This window comes from Clytia hemisphaerica, unplaced genomic scaffold (genome assembly GCF_902728285.1).
Source record: "Clytia hemisphaerica strain Z4C2 unplaced genomic scaffold, Clytia hemisphaerica genome assembly, whole genome shotgun sequence".
In the NCBI taxonomy this organism is placed as follows: Eukaryota; Metazoa; Cnidaria; class Hydrozoa; order Leptothecata; family Clytiidae; genus Clytia; species Clytia hemisphaerica.
Window position 1 is genome coordinate 227725 of NW_027104189.1, and position 18322 is coordinate 246046.

The 18322-nt window shown below is 35.9% G+C and overlaps 3 protein-coding genes across 3 annotated transcripts; all 3 read right to left on the bottom strand.

Annotated features, from left to right (window-relative positions):
* Positions 1-4255: 4255 nt before the first annotated feature.
* On the bottom strand, positions 4256-5881 carry LOC136814963 (uncharacterized). Its single transcript, XM_067071387.1, has 3 exons — positions 5473-5881; positions 5179-5289; positions 4256-4521 (listed from the first exon to the last, which is right to left on the bottom strand). The coding sequence occupies exons 1-3, from the start codon at positions 5849-5851 to the stop codon at positions 4409-4411; spliced, it is 603 nt and encodes a 200-aa protein (XP_066927488.1). The 5' UTR covers positions 5852-5881; the 3' UTR covers positions 4256-4408.
* Positions 5882-9217: 3336 nt separating this feature from the next.
* LOC136814960 (uncharacterized) lies at positions 9218-12274 on the bottom strand. The gene is made up of 3 exons (XM_067071385.1): positions 11171-12274; positions 10877-10987; positions 9218-10219 (listed from the first exon to the last, which is right to left on the bottom strand). The coding sequence occupies exons 1-3, from the start codon at positions 12219-12221 to the stop codon at positions 10107-10109; spliced, it is 1275 nt and encodes a 424-aa protein (XP_066927486.1). The 5' UTR covers positions 12222-12274; the 3' UTR covers positions 9218-10106.
* A 1023-nt stretch (positions 12275-13297) lies between these two features.
* Positions 13298-16203, bottom strand: LOC136814962 (uncharacterized). The gene is made up of 3 exons (XM_067071386.1): positions 15032-16203; positions 14376-14486; positions 13298-14177 (listed from the first exon to the last, which is right to left on the bottom strand). Exons 1-3 carry the CDS (start codon positions 16059-16061, stop codon positions 14065-14067), a joined length of 1254 nt encoding a protein of 417 aa, XP_066927487.1. The 5' UTR covers positions 16062-16203; the 3' UTR covers positions 13298-14064.
* Positions 16204-18322: the final 2119 nt, after the last annotated feature.

The window sequence follows — 18322 nt, forward strand, 5'->3', positions numbered from 1 at the left end:
TATTAAGGGCGTTTTATTAACTGTTCTAGTGTTCCAGCTGTTCCAATAGCAGGGTGTCTCTGTGTGGGCCATCTGTATAGACTCTGTGGTCGTGGGTGTGAAAGGCGTGGATTGGCGCTTATTAAGGGCGGTTTATTAACTGTTCTAGTGTTCCAGCTGTTCCAATAGCAGGGTGTCTCTGTGTGGGCCATCTGTATAGACTCTGTGGTGGTGGGTGTGAAAGGCGTGGATTGGCCCTTATTAAGGGCGTTTTATTAACTGTTCTAGTGTTCCAGCTGTTCCAATAGCAGGGTGTCTCTGTGTGGGCCATCTGTATAGACTCTGTGGTGGTGGGTGTGAAAGGCGTGGATTGGCGCTTATTAAGGGCGTTTTATTAACTGTTCTAGTGTTCCAGCTGTTCCAATAGCAGGGTGTCTCTGTGTGGGCCATCTGTATAGACTCTGTGGTGGTGGGTGTGTAAGGCGTGGATTGGCGCTTATTAAGGGCGGTTTATTAACTGTTCTAGTGTTCCAGCTGTTCCAATAGCAGGGTGTCTCTGTGTGGGCCATCTGTATAGACTCTGTGGTGGTGGGTGTGAAAGGCGTGGATTGGCCCTTATTAAGGGCGTTTTATTAACTGTTCTAGTGTTCCAGCTGTTCCAATAGCAGGGTGTCTCTGTGTGGGCCATCTGTATAGACTCTGTGGTGGTGGGTGTGAAAGGCGTGGATTGGCGCTTATTAAGGGCGTTTTATTAACTGTTCTAGTGTTCCAGCTGTTCCAAAAGCAGGGTGTCTCTGTGTGGGCCATCTGTATAGACTCTGTGGTGGTGGGTGTGAAAGGCGTGGATTGGCGCTTATTAAGGGCGTTTTATTAACTGTTCTAGTGTTCTAGCTGTTCCAATAGCAGGGTGTCTCTGTGTGGGCCATCTGTATAGACTCTGTGGTCGGGGTGTGAAAGGCGTGGATTGGCGCTTATTAAGGGCGTTTTATTAACTGTTCTAGTGTTCCAGCTGTTCCAATAGCAGGGTGTCTCTGTGTGGGCCATCTGTATAGACTCTGTGGTGGTGGGTGTGAAAGGCGTGGATTGGCCCTTATTAAGGGCGTTTTATTAACTGTTCTAGTGTTCCAGCTGTTCCAATAGCAGGGTGTCTCTGTGTGGGCCATCTGTATAGACTCTGTGGTGGTGGGTGTGAAAGGCGTGGATTGGCGCTTATTAGGGCGTTTTATTAACTGTTCTAGTGTTCCAGCTGTTCCAATAGCAGGGTGTCTCTGTGTGGGCCATCTGTATAGACTCTGTGGTGGTGGGTGTGAAAGGCGTGGATTGGCGCTTATTAAGGGCGGTTTATTAACTGTTCTAGTGTTCCAGCTGTTCCAATAGCAGGGTGTCTCTGTGTGGGCCATCTGTATAGACTCTGTGGTGGTGGGTGTGAAAGGCGTGGATTGGCGCTTATTAAGGGCGTTTTATTAACTGTTCTAGTGTTCCAGCTGTTCCAAAGCAGGGTGTCTCTGTGTGGGCCATCTGTATAGACTCTGTGGTGGTGGGTGTGAAAGGCGTGGATTGGCGCTTATTAAGGGCGTTTTATTAACTGTTCTAGTGTTCCAGCTGTTCCAATAGCAGAGTGTCTCTGTGTGGGCCATCTGTATAGACTCTGTGGTGGTGGGTGTGAAAGGCGTGGATTGGCCCTTATTAAGGGCGTTTTATTAACTGTTCTAGTGTTCCAGCTGTTCCAATAGCAGGGTGTCTCTGTGTGGGCCATCTGTATAGACTCTGTGAAAGACTCTGTGGCAATCATCATATTATAGCATGTGTATGAGACGTTATGTATTATAGTATTATAATATTTACTATGCATGTTATAATGTGACCAGATACTTATTTCCGTCACAAAACCCCGACAGTTTCAGTTTTAAAAGTCCGTCATATTCAAGACACCATATATTGCAACCTAGCCCCTCGGAAGGCAGCTTGGACACGCAGACAAAAAAGCGTGATAGCGCAATTTTATGTTGCTTTTTATAAAATAACTTCGTCATAACTTTTCAAATTCAACAATGACTTAGATTTACAGCAAAATAATTATCGACATGCATGTTTAAAGGTCCCTTTTTACGAAGAAAGAACTCTAGTTTTTACCGCCTTTTGAATGTATTTTTAATGTTGCTGTTGTTCTAACAAATATATGTTTTCTTATGTTTTATTTTAAATTTGTTCTTTTCTTTAACAGATTCTGTTTAAAAGATTTTCTTTTGTTTTGAAAAGAATTCGAATGTCTCAAATCAAATAGGGTCGTTAATTACATTCGAAAACATAAAACTAAACAAAAGAAAGAAAAAAAGAAAAAGTCTAATCTATCAATCAAAACAAACTTATCGAACAACTCAAAGTCTTTATAAAACGGCGCGAATCTGATTTAACACATTTGTGGAGCAAGAAGCAAAAGTCATCTTTTAAAAGAACAAAACATTGCTTGCGAAAACGAAAGTGACACACAAAAAACAAACCAACAAAAAACAAACTGACATACAGACTACGGCTATTAATATATAGATAAGCAGATATTCAATAGGTAAAAGTTGGTTATTGAGATTTATTAACCCGAGGTGATGTAATATTCAACGAGGCGAAGCCGAGTTGAATATACATCACCGAGGGTTAATAAATCCAATAACCAACGAAAACCTATTGAATATATGTTTTATTATATACCTAAGGCAAAAACAAAACATTAATTATGTTAATAGTCGAACGTTTCACTTAAAACACTCCCATAATCGAACGTTCGAATGTTATTTTATTTTTAATGATTTTATTAATTACTTTGAATCATAAAATTTGTTCCTGAAATTGACGATCGATTTATTTTAATGAATTTCTTTGATGCAACAAAAGCGATAAAAAAACTCAAACTTTGAAAGGTTGAAAAAAAAATTCTACAGTGGTAAAATAGCCATGGTATATCAGGAATTATTCAATGGCTGTTTTTGCCTACAGGTATATATATAATAATTGGTGTTATAATTTGGTTGGATAATTATAACGGATTGGAAGATTTTCCTAGAAGTATGTCAAAATGAAATGAATAACACATCATTAGAGAAAACGCATGGAGATAGATATTTATCTTTTGCGTAAATAAAAGCATTGAGAAAGCAATGATTCTGCATTTTATATTTTTTAACGTCAATTAACTTTTATCTCTTCATGCCGTTAAAATTTTCACAAAGTAGATCCATTTCAAGATACTTTGATTTCTTGAGAATAGAGAAAAACGTTTTGTGCTATGAAAACGGTAATCAATCTAAATTTTGAAAAGAGACTGGTTTATAGATACCGTCACACCGTCAAGTGATCAAATACCGTCAAAAATAAATAGAGGTGCGATGTAAACGGGATTCTCTGATACAATCTGCTCGGAGATATTGTTCATACGAATTACCAAGAAAACAGTCTAGCAGTAATAGGCAGCTCCAGGCTTTTAGTTTTTCACGCTCAAAACGAAGGAAGGAGTGACGTAGCCTTATCAAGGAAGTGAAACATGTGTGCAAACCGTGGAACATTATCTTTCTTTCTATAATTACGCGAGGAGAAACAGTATACCACGTGCCTGTGGAATGTGACCACGTGCTCAGAATACTCTTGGAAGTATCATCTCTCAATTTCCATCCTGCACTTGTACACTAACACTTCCATGATTTATCCACAATTAGCCTCTCTACCTATAAGCATATAGGGTAAGCACGTCTTTTTATGAGAAAAAGTAAATTGTAATTAAGCTAGGCTGATTTCCTTTTGTGAATTTTAGGCTTTAATGTGCTCAAATCTAGAAAAACGATGAAGAGTGCATGAGTTTTCGAAAAGAAAGTCCGATGGTTATTTGGATATCAGTATAAAATTTATGTTTACAAAAGAATTTAGATATTGAATACTTAAAAACATAATTAGAAATAACTAGAAAATGCTATCGTAAACACGGGGAAATATATACGCGGAGCTTAACCATTATTGACGGTAAACGGAAAATATCGTAAAGTTTCGAACAAACTTAAACACACTGTTCACTTCGCTCCGGGCTTACCTAAGTTTCTCAAATTCAATTAACTTTCATTCTAAAACTCAATATGAAGCATTTTAAGATGGACTTTTCTGAAGTAATTGAGGCATTGTGGCTCAGGTAGGCGAAGAAGGAATAAATTTGAACGAATTGTCAACAGAAAAAGAGTGTTTTAATCGCAGAAAGTCATTGTTCTTCCCTCGAAAACCGAATTATTCGATTAAGTGCAGGTTTAATGGAGATATTGTATTTGGAGTTATCATAAAAAGGTTACACTTTTTTTAAGCCTTAATTTGCCTCACTAAAATAGGTTTTCCAATAAAGTTCTGTATGTGTTTGTTAGCTCAAAAACTGTCAAGCTAATTAATTCAGTTAGTTTCATCTAAATCCTGAATTCTTTGGTAACAACAAAGCCCATTCAATGTACGGTCGAATTGTTGGAACATTTTTCGAATCTTTATTCCCTTCTTCGATTGTAAATCCAACTGGTCCTGGAAATAGATTAACACTTTTTATATTTTCTTCAAGAAAATTCTATCATCAACTTATCCCGCGATTAAGGGACATATTGGCCAGAATTACTTCTTTGTGTAGTTGCTAGCAAAAAGGGTAATCTGAGTCCTAGTATCGAAAACTGGATAATATTTTAATAAAAATCTTTTGTTAAACTAGCTATGAAGTTTGTCATTAGCCCGATACGTAAGTTCAGTTTCCACAGAAATTATTTTTGATCAAAGTTCGTTCGCACGAAATTCCCAAACTGATTAAAACAATATTAGAATCAGTCAAAATAACTTAATAGTACTTTAATACTGAGAATATCTTGCTTCAAAATTTGCGAATAGCAATTTATCGAGTGAGACTTTGATATCCACTGCTCTACACCGGATATCCAATCTGTAATTTGCTATGTTGACGAACTAACATATGAAAAACCTACAAATTTATAGGAGTTTATTCGAACGTTGTATTTTTACAGCTTTGCCTACTTAGATTCTTGTAAACCCGGGGTTGGTAGATTCAAAGTATGCATGTGCTGCCTTCTTATTTTGGAATGCAAATCGCTTTAGGAAGATTTAGACGCTAAACCAGAAACATCAAAAGGTCTACAGCCTATATATCTAGGCTGCCGTTGTTCCTAAACTTACCTGCAACAAGAGCACTTTGTTCTCCTTCACAATTTCGGTCGTACGTTATTTTCATCGGTGCGCTCGTTATGGAACTTTGCATTTTCGATAATGTTTGGATACTGGGTTTACCTGCAAAGAAAGATGTACAAATAAAATCCTCTGCTTCTTCTAAATGAAATGCATAAGAGTCATTACCCAAGGTTAAATGGAGGCTATTTATCACGCATGACACGCTCTTTGGCTACAGCTGACTAGCAAAATCCTAAAAGGGGATAAATGCATCTTATCTTCCCTACTTTTCGTCTGTCTTACCTTCTAGGAACTGTACGATCCAACCTTCGTATCGCTCTTGACCACCTGATCCATATGGAACTTTGGAAATGATTTTGCTCCACCAATTCTTGTCTGGCGTTGCTTCGAAAGTTACCAGTAGCTTCTCATACACACCACGAACATCTTTCAACCAACCTGAAAGCTTCAAGACGTCTTCTAGTGGGCTTAGCAATTCCGTAAGTTTGTCAATTTTTGTTATAAGGGATTTCCATTCCTCTTTATTGCCAGTCATCTCGACTCCTTTGATACCGCACATCAGCTCACAAGTGAATTCAAAATATTCTTGAAGTGAAGACATTATATTGATTTGGGAGGCGATTTTTGTGACCGGAGTTGATGTTGAAAAACTAGCAGTCATCAGGTCGTTGTACTCTGGCTTTTTGATAAGATTTTTATGTTTTGGAAAATTGTTCAAATAACCAGATATCAACTTGATAAATTGTCGAGGCCCCTGATTCAATGACAATTTCGTTTTTTTGCCTTCGAAATCAACAAAGAAATCTCTAACTTTGTCCTTCTTAGCATTATCATTGATTTTCCTACCAACACGAATTGCAACAGGGATCCAAAAATCATCAGGAGAAACTTTGAGATTCCAATGATGATTATATGCTTCCAAAACAGCTCCAAGCAACCCTGCATCACCAGTCGCATAAACTTCATCTTTAGTTCCCAAAGCGACAGTTTTATCGCCTACAATTGGCTCCTTTTTCTCTTTTTCGAAAACACTTTTCTTTGGATTAGCACCAAATGATGGTCCTTTGTTGGATTCCTTCTTTTCAGCAATTGCTGCATACTCTTCCATCCACCTTGATGCACTTTTGGGACAGTTTTCCGGTTGATCCCCAATATCTCTTTCTCCTTCCTTGATATCTATATCATAATCAACTTCAAACATTGTACATTGCTTCACCCAACCCCATCTCTTGCCTGCTTTGTAGTCCAACAAAGACATTGATTTTTTATCCGCTGGCAATCCAAGATCAATATACCGACTGTCATTCGATATCTCTTTTGAACTATCCATTTTTACGCTTTTTTTTGAGTTTTTCGGTAAATATTGTTTTCTGTCTTTCTATAAAGATAAAAGTTACAGTAAATTTGTAAGCTTCCAACCGCCGTCAACCTGACGGTGACCTGACATTTTCCTTTTCCTAAATCTTCTTGATGATAAGGAAGCCGTTCTTTTCCCTCGATTTCTCTACTTACCCACAACCCTGTACCGTAGTAGGCCGGGTGCGTTTGCCCGCTGATGGTAATTATTATTATTATACAGTATACAAGTTCACAGGCCTGAGGTGGGCCTCTACGAACCGGTTTGATTACAATTCTAATTTGTTAAATATCTAAGTTTGTGTCTTTTCCACGCTTCATTAAGGTTTTGTTTAAACAAGTGAATGGAGGTCGACTCGACGACAAATCGTGGCAATACATTCCATGTAGGTAATGTGAGTATCAAAGTGCATGAAATGTATAAAATATATTTTGTCTTTTAAGAATTTAAATAGAAGTCATTTTAGACGAATTTTTCTTGTATTTCAAGTAAAAACTAAAGTGTGATTCTCTTGGCACGCGGATCTTGTTTTTACTTATCAATAAAATGCAATAGTTTCAACGCAAGCAACACTCTATTTCTTTCAAGTATTTCTATTCGGTTGCTTAGAAAGTCTAGCTTCCATTACATTTCAAAAGTACTTACTACGTTATTACCTTTCTTTCTTCAAAGACACTGAAAAACTTTTTCTAGAAAAAGCAAACAAACTGAAATAAGATGTTATCATTGCATCGTCAGCATTGGAAGGGGAATTTCTATTTTAAGAAACAGTCGATGGCAGCATTTATTTATGATGAGAACGCGTTTTTTTATAAGAACATAAGGCTTCGAGGACCAAATTGTTAAGAGCAAGTTAAGAACACTTTTGTAGACCCTGGAACATCCAATTTCTTAGGAAAATGGACAAAAATACTCAAAAATTGGTGAAAACAACAACTCGAAAAGTTAAGTACTTCCGTAGGCTTCAAAATTTTTGGATGTTCTCATAAAAAAAAACATGCAAAGCGTTAGCGTGAATAATAAGGTCGAGGCATGGCTACGGTTGTCTTGGGTTCGAGTCTACTTTTGACCAGATTGTGTTGTCTCAAATAACTACCATGATTAATTTATAGATACAAAAGCTTTAATATCATAAATAACAAATTTTGTATCTTTTCTTAAACAAAATCATAAAAGGCCCCCCCCCCAGCGGACCCTCAATTCACGCAATCACGCAATTATTTTTCAATTTTCACGCAATCACGCAAGTGAAAATGCCCATTCACGCATTCACGCATTCACGCAAACCGCTGGGGGGGGGGCCTAGAAGAGAACAAAATGCAAATATATCAATTCTTGTATTGATTTTTTTGATGTAAAACTAAATTCCTGTTGAGTAGATATATGGACATTACTTGGACTAAATAATGAATTTTTTGTAAATTCTTACTTTGTGATTCAACTTGTAATAAACAACCGAATACCAAAACTAATGATAAATGGTGTAACTTCATTCTAAAAAGGTTAGAAAATATGATTAATATATTTCCACTAAATCAAAATTTCTCATTAATAAATTCTCTCAATACTTAACTCTTATCTTTAACACCACAGTAAATTAAAGTTTTATAGAATATTATTGCTTTTGTTTTGTGTTAATTGCATGATTCGATACAAGATTTTCAGTAGACACCTTTTATTGAAAATAAAACTTTTTAAATAAGTTATCTGAAATTCTGTTAAAATTCTCTTCTTTGTTTTTTGATTCAGGGCCGGCGAATCAATTTTGAAAGTGGAGGGGCCAAATAGTAAGTGTCTAAGGAGGCGCCACCATGGTTGGTTGATTTTTTTTTCTTAGCAAAAAAGTGGGGGGGCCATGGCCCCCCCGGCCCCCCCAGTTTCGCCGGCCCTGTGATTTATAAAAACAGCCAAATGATTATCTTCTGTTCTGTTTTTTTACTCTTCAAATCAACTGTTTGTTGTTTGATGATATTTTCAATTGAAACATCATTCCTTTTATACCCATGGTTAGAAACTCAGAAACAATAGAGGGTGGATATGCCAAAAAAAGAAAACGTGGAGAAAGAAAATATATTAAAACGTGGCAATAAAGAATAAGTTTCGCTTCGTGCTGTTATCCAATTAAAATATAATTGGTGTTATAATTTGGTTGGATAATTATAACGGATTGGAAGATTTTCCTAGAAGTATGTCAAAATGAAATGAATAACACATCATTAGAGAAAACGCATGGAGATAGATATTTATCTTTTGCGTAAATAAAAGCATTGAGAAAGCAATGATTCTGCATTTTATATTTTTTAACGTCAATTAACTTTTATCTCTTCATGCCGTTAAAATTTTCACAAAGTAGATCCATTTCAAGATACTTTGATTTCTTGAGAATAGAGAAAAACGTTTTGTGCTATGAAAACGGTAATCAATCTAAATTTTGAAAAGAGACTGGTTTATAGATACCGTCACACCGTCAAGTGATCAAATACCGTCAAAAATAAATAGAGGTGCGATGTAAACGGGATTCTCTGATACAATCTGCTCGGAGATATTGTTCATACGAATTACCAAGAAAACAGTCTAGCAGTAATAGGCAGCTCCAGGCTTTTAGTTTTTCACGCTCAAAACGAAGGAGGGAGTGACGTAGCCTTATCAAGGAAGTGAAACATGTGTGCAAACCGTGGAACATTATCTTTCTTTCTATAATTACGCGAGGAGAAACAGTATACCACGTGCCTGTGGAATGTGACCACGTGCTCAGAATACTCTTGGAAGTATCATCTCTCAATTTCCATCCTGCACTCGTACACTAACACTTCCATGATTTATCCACAATTAGCCTCTCTACCTATAAGCATATAGGGTAAGCACGTCTTTTTATGAGAAAAAGTAAATTGTAATTAAGCTAGGCTGATTTCCTTTTGTGAATTTTAGGCTTTAATGTGCTCAAATCTAGAAAAACGATGAAGAGTGCATGAGTTTTCGAAAAGAAAGTCCGATGGTTATTTGGATATCAGTATAAAATTTATGTTTACAAAAGAATTTAGATATTGAATACTTAAAAACATAATTAGTAATAACTAGAAAATGCCATCGTAAACACGGGGAAATATATACGCGGAGCTTAACCATTATTGACGGTAAACGGAAAATATCGTAAATTTTCGAGCAAATTTAAACACACTGTTCACTTCGCTCCGGGCTTACCTAAGTTTCTCAAATTCAATTAACTTTCATTCTAAAACTCAATATGAAGCATTTTAAGATGGGCTTTTCTGAAGTAATTGAGGCATTGTGGCTCAGTTAAGCGAAAAAAGAATAAATTTGAACGAATTGTCAACAGAAAAAGAGTGTTTTAATCGCAGAAAATCATTGTTCTTTCCTCGAATAACCGAATTATTCGATTAAGTGCAGGTTTAATGGAGATATTGTATTTGGAGTTATCATAAAAAGGTTACACTTTTTTTAGCCTTGATTTGCCTCACTAAAATAGGTTTTCCAAAAAAGTTCTGTATGTGAGTGTTTGTTAGCTCAAAAAATGTCAAGCTAATTAATTCAGTTAGTTTCATCTAAATCCTGAATTCTTTGGTAACAACAAAGCCCATCCAATGTACGGTCGAATTGTTGGAACATTTTTCGAATCTTTATTTCCTTCTTCGATTGTAAAACCAACTGGTCCTGAAAAAAATTAACACTTTTATATTTTCTTCAAGAATAAAGTCCGTCATCAACTTATCCCGCGATTAAGGGACATATTGGCCAAAATCACTTCTTTGTGTAGTTGCTAGCAAAAAGGGTAATCTGAGTCCTAGTATCGAAAACTGGATAATATTTTAATAAAAATCTTTTGTTAAACTAGCTATGAAGTTTGTCATTAGCCCGATACGTAAGTTCAGTTTCCACAGAAATTATTTTTGATCAAAGTTCGTTCGCACGAAATTCCCAAACTGATTAAAACAATATTAGAATCAGTCAAAATAACTTAATAGTACTTCAATACTGAGAATATCTTGCTTCAAAATTTGCGAATAGCAATTTATCGAGTGAGACTTTGATATCCACTGCTCTACACCGGATATCCAATCTGTAATTTGCTATGTTGACGAACTAACATATGAAAAACCTACAAATTTATAGGAGTTTATTCGAACGTTGTATTTTTACAGCTTTGCCTACTTAGATTCTTTTAAACCCGGGGTTGGTAGATTCAAAGTATGCATGTGCTGCCTTCTTATTTTGGAATGCAATACGCTTTAGGAAGATTTAGACGCAAAACCAGAAACATCAAAAGGTCTACAGCCTATATATCTAGGCTGCCGTTGTTCCTAAACTTACCTGCAACAAGAGCACTTTGTTCTCCTTCACAATTTCGGTCGTACGTTATTTTCATCGGTACGCTCGTTATGGAACTTTGCATTTTCGATAATGTTTGGATACTGGGTTTACCTGCAAAGAAAGACGTAAAAATAAAATCCTCTGCTTCTTCTAAATGAAATGCATAAGAGTCATTACCCAAGGTTAAATGGAGGCTATTTATCACAACTGACACTCTCTTTGGCTACAGCTGACTAGCAAAATCCTAAAAGGGGATACATGCATCTTATCTTCCCTACTTTTCGTCTGTCTTACCTTCTAGGAACTGTACGATCCAACCTTCGTATCGCTCTTGACCACCTGATCCATATGGAACTTTGGAAATGATTTTGCTCCACCAATTCTTGTCTGGCGTTCCTTCGAAAGTTACCAGTAGCTTCTCATACACACCACGAACAACTTTCAACCAACCTGAAAGCTTCAAGACGTCTTCTAGTGGGCTTAGCAATGCCGTAAGTTTGTCAATTTTTGTTATAAGGGATTTCCAATCCTCTTTATTGCCAGTCATCTCGACTCCTTTGATACCGCACATCAGCTCACAAGTGAATTCAAAATATTCTTGAAGTGAAGACATTATATTGATTTGGGAGGCGATTTTTGTGACCGGAGTTGATGTTGAAAAACTAGCAGTCATCAGGTCGTTGTACTCTGGCTTTTTGATAAGATTTTTTATGTTTTGTGAAAATTGTTCAAATAACCAGATATAATCAACTTGATAAATTGTCGAGGCCCCTGATTCAATGACAATTTCTTTTTTGCCTTCGAAATCAACAAAGAAATCTCTAACTTTGTCCTTCTTAGCATTATCATTGATTTTCCTACCAACACGAATTGCAACAGGGATCCAAAAATCATCAGGAGAAATTTTGAGATTCCAATGATGATTATATGCTTCCAAAACAGCTCCAAGCAACCCTGCATCACCAGTCGCATAAACTTCATCTTTTGTTCCCAAAGCGACAGTTTTATCGCCTACAATTGGCTCCTTTTTCTCTTTTTCGAAAACACTTTTCTTTGGATTAGCACCAAATGATGGTCCTTTGTTGGATTCCTTCTTTTCAGCAATTGCTGCATACTCTTCCATCCAGCTTGATGCACTTTTGGGACAGTTTTCGGGTTGATCTCCAATGTCTCTTTCTCCTTCTTTGATATCTATATCATAATCAACTTCAAACATTGTACATTGCTTCACCCAACCCCATCTCTTGCCTGCTTTGTAGTCCAACAAAGACATTGATTTTTTATCCGCTGGCAATCCAAGATCAATATACCGACTGTCATTCGATATCTCTTTTGAACTATCCATTTTTACGCTTTTTTTTGAGTTTTTTCGGTAATTATTGTTTTCTGCTTTTCTATAAAGATAAAAGTTACAGTAAATTGGTAAGCTTCCAACCGCCGTCAACCTGACGGTGACCTGACGTTTTCCTTTTCCTTATCTGTCTTCTCGATGATAAGGAAGCCGTTCTTTTCCCTCGATTTCTCTACTTACCCACAACCCTGTACCGTAGTAGGCCGGATGCGTTAGCCCGCTGATGGTAACGTAAGTATCAAAGTGCATGAAATGTATAAAATATATTTTGTCTTTTAAGTATTTAAATAGAAGTCATTTTAGACGAATACAATTTTTCTTGTATTTCAAAGAAAGACTAAAGTGTGATTCTCATGGCACGCTGATCTTGTTTTTACTTATCAATAAAATGCAATAGTTTCAACGCATGCAACACTCTATTTCTTTAAAGTATTTCTATTCGGTTGCTTAGAAAGTCTGGCTTCCATTACATTTCAAAAGTACTTACTACGTTATTACCTTTCTTTCTTCAAAGACACTGAAAAAAAAATTCTAGAAAAAACAAACAAACCGAAATAAGATATTATCATTGCATCATCAGCATTGGAAGGGGAACTTCTATTTTAAGAAACAGTCGATGGCAGCATTTATTTATGATGAGAACACGTTTTTTTTTATAAGAACAAACTATATAAGAACATAAGGCTTCGAGGATCAAATTGTTAAGACAAGTTAAGAACATTATTGTAGACCCTAGATCATCCAATTTCTTAGGAAAATGGACGAAGATACTAAAAAATTTTAAGAACATTAAATGTTAAGAATATTTTTAGACTTAAAACTCGAAAGGTTAAGTACTTCCGAACGCTTCAAAAATTTTGGATGTTCTTATTAAAAAAACGTGTAAAGCGTTAGCGTGAATAATAAGGTCGAGGCATGTTTACGGTTGCCTTGGGTTTGAGTCTACTTTTGACCAGATTGTGTTATGAGATGATTCTTATGAAAGAGGCTGAGTCTAGTGAAGTAGACTGAGTCACCTTTTTGGAAAAAAGTTACCAACACGATTTATAGATATAAAAGCTTTAATATCATAAATAACAAATTTTGAATCTTTTCTTAAAACAAAATCATTACTCGATGTAAAAAACAACTTGAATCTAGTTTTCAATGCATAACATATGTGGGTTTCAAGGCGGTCAAAATAATAAATGGTTACAATCAGTTAGTTATCTATATAATGATAGCCATACGTGTCTGAAGCCTTTTTCTGCAGCGTTTTTGTTTTCGCTAGCGATTTTAGCATGACTTTTATTAGGAGGTATTGTTTTGTTAAAAAGCAACAGTTCTCTGCCTGCTTTATTCAAAATACGAATACAGTCAAATCCCCATGGTGAAAATCATTAACATGTCACAAAATTAATTGTAAAATAAAGAAAAAATAGCATTTTAAAATAGCACATTTAACAGATATCTCATCAAATTTTACGATATGAGACAATTGACGAGACCCCCCCCCCCCCCCTAGTCAACTTTCAAATCACGCAATCACGCCAAAGAAATTTCCTAATCACTTTATCACGAGTCAAAGTTCCTTTCTATCACGATCACTTTGATCACGTTGGTTCATCCGATCATGCAATCACGTACTTTAAAACCTTAAATCACGAAATCATCAACTTGAAAAAAACGCCAATTACGCCATCACGAAAACCGCTTTTGGGAATTGAATCACCGCGCAGTAGGGATAAAGGCTATTTTCGAGGTGGCTATCGAAATATATTATAAGAAGTGTTGCCTTCAATCGAGCTAATGAAATTTAGTGAAAAGCCGTCTTTGACGACGTCTGGCACCGCTAGTTTCATCTAAATCCGGAATTCTTTGGTAGCAACAAAGCCCATCCAATGTACGGTCGAATTGTTGGAACATTTTTCGAATCTTCATTTCCTTCTTCGATTGTAAATCCAACTGGTCCTGAAAAAAGATGTGTTTTTAATGCAATTGTATTGTTGTGTTATCTTGTTCTTTGACTATTTTTCCATATTTCACGTTTAATTCTTCTTGATGTTATTGAAATCAGAATTTTCTTGTCCCTTTTTGACATCACATTGCTCTTAGCTTGTTGAACCTGGTTCTTAACAGTTTTTGATATAGAAATCTGTGATAGCTTACCTGACACAAGAGCACTTTGTTCTCCTTCGGATTGTGGATCGTACGTTATTTTCATTGGCACGCTCGTTATCGAACTTTGCATTTTTGATAAATTATGGAAGCCACGTTTACCTAGATTAAAAAAAGTTTACTTACGTTCTTGCTGTCAGTGCAATATATCGCAGAAAAAATTCATTTCCAAAAGTTTTGTACTTTCGTGAGAGTGAGAGTTAACTTAGAAAACATGTTCAAAGCTTGTTGATCGGGCCAAAGAAACTTCAAAAATTTAAGATTTAAAGGTTTTTAAATAAGAGTAATACCGTTTGCTTACTCATGAATCTTGATTCAGAAGCTTTTTCAAAAGTAAAACCTTTAATAAAATCTGTTCTATGTAAACTTTTTAAATCTGAGTTCTGAAACACTATCCAACGTCCAATTCTAACCAACTTCAGCCAAATCGGATCATTTTTGAAGTCTCTAGCCTGCTCCAAAGTTTCAGCCTCATTTTAGAGCTCACACTCGTGACCATGCCCTTAAAAATCTAAATTTTGCAAAAATGAAGAAGAATTGCTCCAGGGATTCGCCCAAGGATTAAGTGTGCCAAATTTCAGCCGAATATGACCAGTTTTGAAGTCCCCAGCCTGGCACAAAGGAAGTTAAGAATTTCTTTTACATACCTTGTAGAAATTGAAAGATCCAACCCATGTAATTACATTCGCCAGAGCCATGGTTGTCTGTCGAAATAATTCTGCTCCACCAACCAATATCTTGATTGCCTTCAAATGTTGCCAACAGATTCACATACACTTCCCTTACGATCTTAAACCAATAAGAAAGCTTCAAGACATCTTCAAGAGGTTTGAGCAATTCAGCAAGTTGATCAATTTTTGTAATGAGTGATTTCCAGTCTTCTAATGTTCCCAGCATTTCGACGCCTTTGATCCCACACTGAGTCACCACCGTATATGCAAAATATTCTTGTAACGAGGACATTATATTGATTTGGGAGGCGATTTTTGTGACTGGAGTCGAAGTGGAAAAACTAGCAGTCATCAGGTCGTTGTACTCTGGCTTTTTGATGAGATTTTCTATGTTTTGTGAAAATTCTTCAAATAACCAGACATAATCGACTTCATGAATTGTCTCTGCGTTAGGAAAAATGACAATTTCTTTTTTGCCTTCGAAATCAACAAAGAAATCTCTAACTTTGTCCTCCTTAGCATTATCATTGATTTTCCAGCCAACACGAATTGCAACAGGGATCCAAAAATCATCAGGAGAGATTTTGAGATTCCAATGATGATTATATGCTTCCAAAACAGCTCCAAGCAACCCTACATCACCAGTCGCATAAACTTCATCTTTTGTTCCCAAAGCGACAGTTTTATCTCCTACAATGTTAGGTTTTTCTGACGTCTGTGTTTTTTCCTTCGGGACGAGCGGAGAAATTCTTCGACCTCGTCTTGGTGTAGGCATTTCCTTTTGTTCAGCTTCCTTTGAATACTTTTCGAGGTATTCTGAAGCTTGTCCTTTAGGTTGTTTACCTGACAATTCGTGGTTTCGTTTTTCCATTTCACTATGATATGTCTTCGTCCTTTTCCATTCCCATCGATTGCCTGCCTTGTAATCAGATAACAACATGGGTGTTTTATCCTCCGGCAAACCAAGATCAATGTACCTACCTTTCTTCAACGTAGTTGCTTCCATGTTTTGTATGTTTTAAAGCTCTTTTTTGAAACAAGATAGTGCTGTCAATAGTCTTCAAAGAAGTATAATTTTCTGAGCATATTTCCAAATTCTTTTAAAGTACTTTGACAACAACAAATACGTCAGTACGTTTCGTAGAAAAATGAGAGAAACAAGATTGAACTGCAAAATTTACTTCCTTTTGAGTTAATGAGCTTTCAATAACAACGTTATATTACACGTCAGTGAAACATCAAAAAAAGTCAAAGTCAATACCAATACCTCTTCTACTTTATTAGAACAATTCTTATAAAAAATAAGGCTTTCCTTTTAATCAGGAATAATTGATTGATTTAATTATTTAATTTAACAATGACGTCATCTACATATCGTTTATAAAACTTCTTTTTCCATTTTAGTAAGAAAGATATTGTAAAAAGAAGTTGTAAAAGCCGTCCATAAACCCACATTTTATAAACGATATGTAGATGAGTAGATGACGTCATAGTTCGTAGAAAAATTTCCGAGCCAAATAACTTGTTCCAAGTATCACAAAAATATCCGTTTCACAATAGAGAGACATCCGACAAAATTTCTTGACACCAATATGGAAACAGTCATTGATACCAAAGTCAACACATCGGTTTATCGTAAACCTAAGAAATTTCCAACTCACTGGTCATCTAAAGTACCCAAACTATATAAACGCAATGCAATCAATGGAGATCTCAATCGATCATATCGTATTAAGGGAGGGGGGTAGAATCTACCACGCTGGAGTTCTTTTGTTTATATCTCGGAGAAAAATTTTTCAAACGACTTGAAACTTTCTGACTTTTAATAAAATCTTATTAAGAGTACTTGTACACAATTTTAGGGTCATAGGTTGTCCAGATCAGGTTTTATGACTTTAATGTGAAACATGACAAGTAGAAGAATTATGATAGTTCTGGCACAGCATGCTCAAAGTGAGGGTGTGAAAAACGACTCAAGGTGTGAAAAACGACTCAATGTGTGAAAAACGACTCAATGTCTGAAAAACGACTCAATGTGTGAAAAATGACTCAATGTGTGAAAAATGATTCAATGTGTGAAAAATGATGCTGAAAATGTGCTCCCACAAACCTAATTTAAGCTATGGGTAAATATTCTGTCTTTTTCATTAACGAGAAAAATGAGCTTCGTTCGAGTTTGCTCTGAGATCTGGAATACTTGGTTCACTACTAGAGGATTTCTTTACTCCCTTGGATTCATATTTTTTACGCTATCTCTCTGTTAAACAATGGCAACACCAAATCAAAAAAGAAGTTTATCCTGTTCAGATGCTCCAAAGAAGAAACGGTGTTTCAAGAGCAGAATTTCAAGGTGGAAGAATGACCGAACCTTAAATTTCAATATCGAAAACTACTTTGATCAAGAAGAGGAATTCTTTATCATAATTCAAAAACTTAGTGGGCAACATATCAACTCGATCATTTTCTCTCCTGACAAAGCTGATCTTCTCATCGCTAATGTCACTGGTTATCTTTTGGAATGGAAACGAAAGAAGTTCAAAAATGAAATGCAGAACGTGTTTTTTAAGATCATGCGAGAAAAAGTCTTGCAAGTGCGGCGAGAAATATGCGAAGGATGTTTGGAGGACTACCCAAGTCAACTTCATCACTACTGTCTCACAACGGAGACTAAGCAATTTGTAGAAGATGCATTTTCGAAATCCTTAAAGTGGTCGATGAAGAGGAAGCCAACGAAATTTGCAACAAGACTCTACAGATGAATGGTGAAATCAAATATTCCAAACAAGAACTCTTAGTTGATGAACAATGGGTCAGAAATTTGAAACAATTATTTTAAAATATTTAAATTGTTAAATTATTTTATTAACTCATAATATACCGTTACATCAAATTAGAAAATAAATAAATAAAAGCTATAATGAAATAATCAAATTGTTGTCTTTACATCTGTATTGATCTCTTATAGAAAAATGAATGTCATATCATATAATAAATCAGCGTGTTAATATAATCCACGTGTTCGATTTTCTTTTGTTGGGTACAGTTCTTTACACCTTTTGCTTTCTTTAATTGAATTGAGACCAGTCTCTTTTTATCTTTGTAGTGAGCGTGATGGTACATTGAGTACATCTTCGCTTTTAACTTGATAATACTCTCATTCAGCAAAGCCTTAAAAGTAACTCACTTTTTTTAGTCTTACTTACATTAAGGCAGTTGAGCTTGACGAAAGCCTCAATAACTTCAATAAAATACCTTGAAGACTTTCAA